This window comes from Oncorhynchus mykiss, unplaced genomic scaffold, assembly GCF_057628025.1.
Source record: "Oncorhynchus mykiss isolate SJ-2025 unplaced genomic scaffold, ASM5762802v1 scaffold96, whole genome shotgun sequence".
Classification (NCBI taxonomy): Eukaryota; Metazoa; Chordata; class Actinopteri; order Salmoniformes; family Salmonidae; genus Oncorhynchus; species Oncorhynchus mykiss.
Window position 1 is genome coordinate 2,277,501 of NW_028322095.1, and position 5,000 is coordinate 2,282,500.

The following is a 5,000-nucleotide window of genomic DNA, read 5'->3' on the forward strand; positions in this document are numbered from 1 at the left end:
CATCCAGAGTGATCATGGGCCTCTTGGCTGCATCTCTGATCAGTCTTCTCCTTGTGGGGGGGGGGTTGAGCTGAAAGTTTAGAGGGACGGCCAGGTCTTGGTAGATTTGCAGTGGTCTGATACTCCTTCCATTTCAATATTATCGCTTGCACAGTGCTCCTTGGGATGTTTAAAGCTTGGGAAATCTTTTTGTATCCAAATCCGGCTTTAAACTTCTTCACAACAGTATCTCGGACCTGCCTGGTGTGTTCCTTGTTCTTCATGATGCTCTCTGCGCTTTTAACGGACCTCTGAGACCATCACAGTGCAGGTGCATTTATACGGAGACTTTATTACACACAGGTGGATTGTATTTATCATCATTAGTCATTTAGGTCAACATTGGATCATTCAGAGATCCTCACTGAACTTCTGGAGAGAGTTTGCTGCACTGAAAGTAAAGGGGCTGAATAATTTTGCACGCCCAATTTTTCAGTTTTTGATTTGTTAAAAAAGTTTGAAATATCCAATAAATGTCGTTCCACTTCATGATTGTGTCCCACTTGTTGTTGATTCTTCACAAAAAAATACAGTTTTATATCTTTATGTTTGAAGCCTGAAATGTGGCAAAAGGTCGCAAAGTTCAAGGGGGCCGAATACTTTCGCAAGGCACTGTAGCTAATGTCCTCTCTGTCAGACAACAACCAGACACTTAGCTAATGTCCTCTCTGTCAGACAACATCCATATACTTAGCTAATGTCCTCTCTGTCAGACAACATCCATACACTTAGCTAATGTCCTCTCTGTCAGACAACATCCATACACTTAGCTAATGTCCTCTCTGTCAGACAACAAACAGACACTTAGCTAATGTCCTCTCAGTCAGACAACAACCAGGCACTTGGCTAATGTCCTCTCTCTGTCAGACAACAACCATACACCTAGCTAATGTCCTCTCTCAGTCAGACAACAACCAGACACTTAGCTAATGTCCTCTCAGTCAGACAACAACCAGGCACTTGGCTAATGTCCTCTCTCTGTCAGACAACATCCATACACTTAGCTAATGTCCTCTCTCAGTCAGACAACAAACAGACACTTAGCTAATGTCCTCTCAGTCAGACAACAACCAGGCACTTGGCTAATGTCCTCTCTGTCAGATAACAACCAGACACTTAGCTAATGTCCTCTCAGTCAGATAACAAACAGACACTTAGCTAATGTCCTCTCAGTCAGACAACAACCAGGCACTTGGCTAATGTCCTCTCTGTCAGATAACAACCAGACACTTAGCTAATGTCCTCTCAGTCAGACAACAACCAGGCACTTGGCTAATGTCCTCTCTGTCAGATAACAACCAGACACTTAGCTAATGTCCTCTCAGTCAGACAACAACCAGACACTTAGCTAATGTCCTCTCTGTCAGATAACAACCAAACACTTAGCTAATGTCCTCTCTGTCAGACAACAAGCAGACACTTAGCTAATGTCCTCTCTCAGTCAGACAACAAACAGACACTTAGCTAATGTCCTCTCTGTCAGACAACAACCAGACACTTAGCTAATGTCCTCTCAGTCAGACAACAAACAGACACTTAGCAAATGTCCTCTCAGTCAGACAACAAACAGACACTTAGCTAATGAACTCAGTCAGACAACAACCAGACACTTAGCTAATGTCCTCTCTCAGTCAGACAACAACCAGACACTTAGCTAATGTCCTCTCTCAGTCAGACAACAACCATACACTTAGCTAATGTCCTCTCAGTCAGACAACAAACAGACACTTAGCTAATGTCCTCTCAGTCAGACAACAACCAGACACTTAGCTAATGTCCTCTCTCAGTCAGACAACAACCAGACACTTAGCTAATGTCCTCTCAGTCAGACAACAACCAGACACTTAGCTAATGTCCTCTCTGTCAGACAACAACCAACCAGACACTTAGCTAATGTCCTCAGCCAGACAACAACCAAACAGACACTTAGCTAATGTCCTCTCAGTCAGACAACAAACAACCAGTAGATGCTAAGGGTTCAGCCCAACCATCTATTCTAGCCAAACAGTAGATGCTTAGGGTTCAGCCCAACCATCTATTCTAACCAAACAGTAGATGCTTAGGGTTCAGCCCAACCATCTATTCTAACTAAGCAGTAGATGCTAAGGGTTCAGCTCAACCATCTATTCTAACCAAGCAGTAGATGCTAAGGGTTCAGCTCAACCATCTATTCTAACCAAACAGTAGATGCTAAGGGTTCAGCCCAACCATCTATCCTAACCAAACAGTAGATGCTAAGGGTTCAGCCCAACCATCTATTCTAACCAAACAGTAGCTGCTAAGGGTTCAGCCCAACCATCTATCCTAACCAAACAGTAGATACTAAGGGTTCAGCCCAACCATCTATTCTAACCAAACAGTAGATGCTAAGGGTTCAGCCCAACCATCTATCTAACCAAAGACTGATTCTCTTTTCGAACTTGATAGTGATTCACTCTGGGTTGTCAGTTATGTGGTATCATTTTGTTTGATGGTGATGTTTAGACTCAGGATGACCCCCCCCATATGTGTTGTCCTTCTCTAGCCCTGTCCTTTCGGTCTCACTAGGCCAGCCAACAACCAAAACAAATACCTAAGGGTTCAGCCCAACCATCTATTCTAACCAAAGAATAAGGATATTTTTTTAGCTTCAGTTGATGGGGAATGAAAACATAGTGACACTGTATTTCATTCATATAGAGATATTGCTATTTGGTCATGTGGGTCTCTCTCTCTAACCCTTATCTTTTGGTCATGTGGGTCTCTCTCTCTGACCCTGTATCGTTTTGGTCATGTGGGTCTCTCTCTCTGACCCTGTATCTTTTGGTCATGTGGGTCTCTCTCTCTGACCCTGTATCGTTTGGTCATGTGGGTCTCTCTCTCTGACCCTTATCTTTTTGGTCATGTGGGTCTCTCTCTCTAACCCTGTATCTTTGTCCCTGTCCCTCTCTCTCTTCAGTTGCGCTCTGCAATGTACAATGGTTTCACAGGGAGATTGGTTTCTGCCTTATTGACCTCTGACCCTTTCTCTCTCCGTCTGTCTCCAGTTCTGCTGTGTCTCCTGTGTGTCCTGTCTTCCCTGGTGGATCTAACCACCGCCTGTCCTCCGACCTGCTTCTGCAACGCCACCGACGTAGACTGCAGCGGGCGCGGCCTGCTCTCCATGCCCGCCCTCACCCATCTCCCCGTCTCCGCCCGCACCCTCCTGCTGCCCAACAACCACCTCTCCTCCCTGGGTCCAGGGTCCTTCGCTAACCTCACCTCCCTGGAGCGACTGGATCTCTCCAACAACCACCTCTCCTCCCTGGGTCCAGGGTCCTTCGCTAACCTCACCTCCCTGGAGCGACTGGATCTCTCCAACAACTACCTGGATAATCTTCCCCCAGCGCTCTTCAAGGACCTGGGGAATCTATCAGATCTGACCCTCCACAACAACAGTCTTAGGGCCTTGGATAGGGATCTCTTCCAGGGGCTGGTGGGGCTGAGGAAGCTAGATGTCTCCCTCAACGGGCTGTCTGATATCCCCCTGGGTCTGCTGGATGAGCTGCAGGGGCTGACGTGGCTCTCCGTGGCCGGGAACAGGCTCCATGCCCTGGAGAGAGCAGCCTTCGAGCCCCTGGCTAACCTCCAGTCTCTTCAGCTAGGGGCTAACCCCTGGGAGTGTGACTGCAACCTGAGGGACTTCAAGCACTGGATGGAGTGGCTGCTGTACAGAGGTGAGCGGCTGAAGGGTTGGTTTTGGGTCAGGGTTTGGGAAGGACGGAGGGTTGGTTTTGGGTCAGGGTTTGGAAAGGACGGAGGGTTGGTTTTGGGTCAGGGTTTGGAAAGGACGGAGGGTTGGTTTTGGGTCAGGGTTTGGGAAGGACGGAGGGTTGGTTTTGGGTCAGGGTTTGGAAAGGACGGAGGGTTGGTTTTGGGTCAGGGTTTGGGAAGGACGGAGGGTTGGTTTTGAGTCAGGGTTTGGGAAGGACGGAGGGTGAGAGGGTGGATGGGTCTCCTGTATGTTTAGAATTTCTTCCTGTAAATGATACGGTCTTTACTTTACTGTACTCAAGTCTACTCTTCTACACTCTACTAACTACTGACTGCTAAGCAGTCCTTTGGGAACCCACCTGTGTATTTATATATACTCTACCCCAGTTGGGAGTTGGTTTGGTGGGGTAGATTAAGACACAGATTTTACAGGCCTATGGCAATGTCAGGGAAACTCCTCTCTTGGAGTTACATGTACATGTCTACCTCGGGCACCTCATTGCTGCTAGCCCTGCATTTCAGTTGCATGCTTCCTTGTACTTACCGTTTGCCTTCATTGCACATCTCACTTAATAATACATTATACATCTCACTTAATAACACACATTGTATGTACTTGTTTCACTTGTACATTTTTTGTACTCTTTTATTTGCACTTCTGGTCAGATGTTAAGTGCATTTTGTTGTACTTGTTTAATGACAATAAAGTTGAATCTAATTTCAAATTAGTGATCTCCTTCTGTTGTGGCATTGAAACAGTCAGGTACCGTCCTAACAGACAGGAACTGTCCTAACAGACAGGAACCGTCCTAACAGCCAGGAACCGTCCTAACAGACAGGAACCGTCCTAACAGACAGGAACCGTCCTAACAGACAGGAACCGTCCTATCAGAGAGGAACCGTCCTAACAGAGAGGAACCGTCCTAACAGAGAGGAACCGTCCTAACAGACAGGAACCGTCCTAACAGACAGGAACCGTCCTAACAGACAGGAACCGTCCTAACAGAGAGGAACCGTCCTAACAGAGAGGAACCGTCCTAACAGAGAGGAACCGTCCTAACAGACAGGAACCGTCCTAACAGACAGGAACCGTCCTAACAGACAGGAACCGTCCTAAGAGAGAGGAACCGTCCTAACAGAGAGGAACCGTCCTAACAGAGAGGAACCATCCTAACAGAGAGGAACCGTCCTAACAGAGAGGAACAGACAGTTCCTAACAGACAGGAACC

General features: G+C 46.9%; 2 protein-coding genes across 2 annotated transcripts in view; one reads left to right on the plus strand and one right to left on the minus strand.

The window, feature by feature from the left end:
* Positions 1 to 5,000, minus strand: part of LOC149970086 (voltage-dependent calcium channel subunit alpha-2/delta-4-like) — a 188,100-nt gene that overhangs the window by 123,430 nt on the left and 59,670 nt on the right. The gene's annotated exons all lie outside the window — the stretch shown is intronic.
* LOC149970087 (leucine-rich repeat and transmembrane domain-containing protein 2-like) overlaps positions 1 to 5,000 on the plus strand; it is a 64,509-nt gene that overhangs the window by 54,750 nt on the left and 4,759 nt on the right. Inside the window, exon 3 of the mRNA XM_090228741.1 lies at positions 3,066 to 3,734. Within this exon, the coding sequence (XP_090084867.1) occupies positions 3,066 to 3,734 (669 nt within the window). The remainder of the gene's footprint in view (positions 1 to 3,065; positions 3,735 to 5,000) is intronic.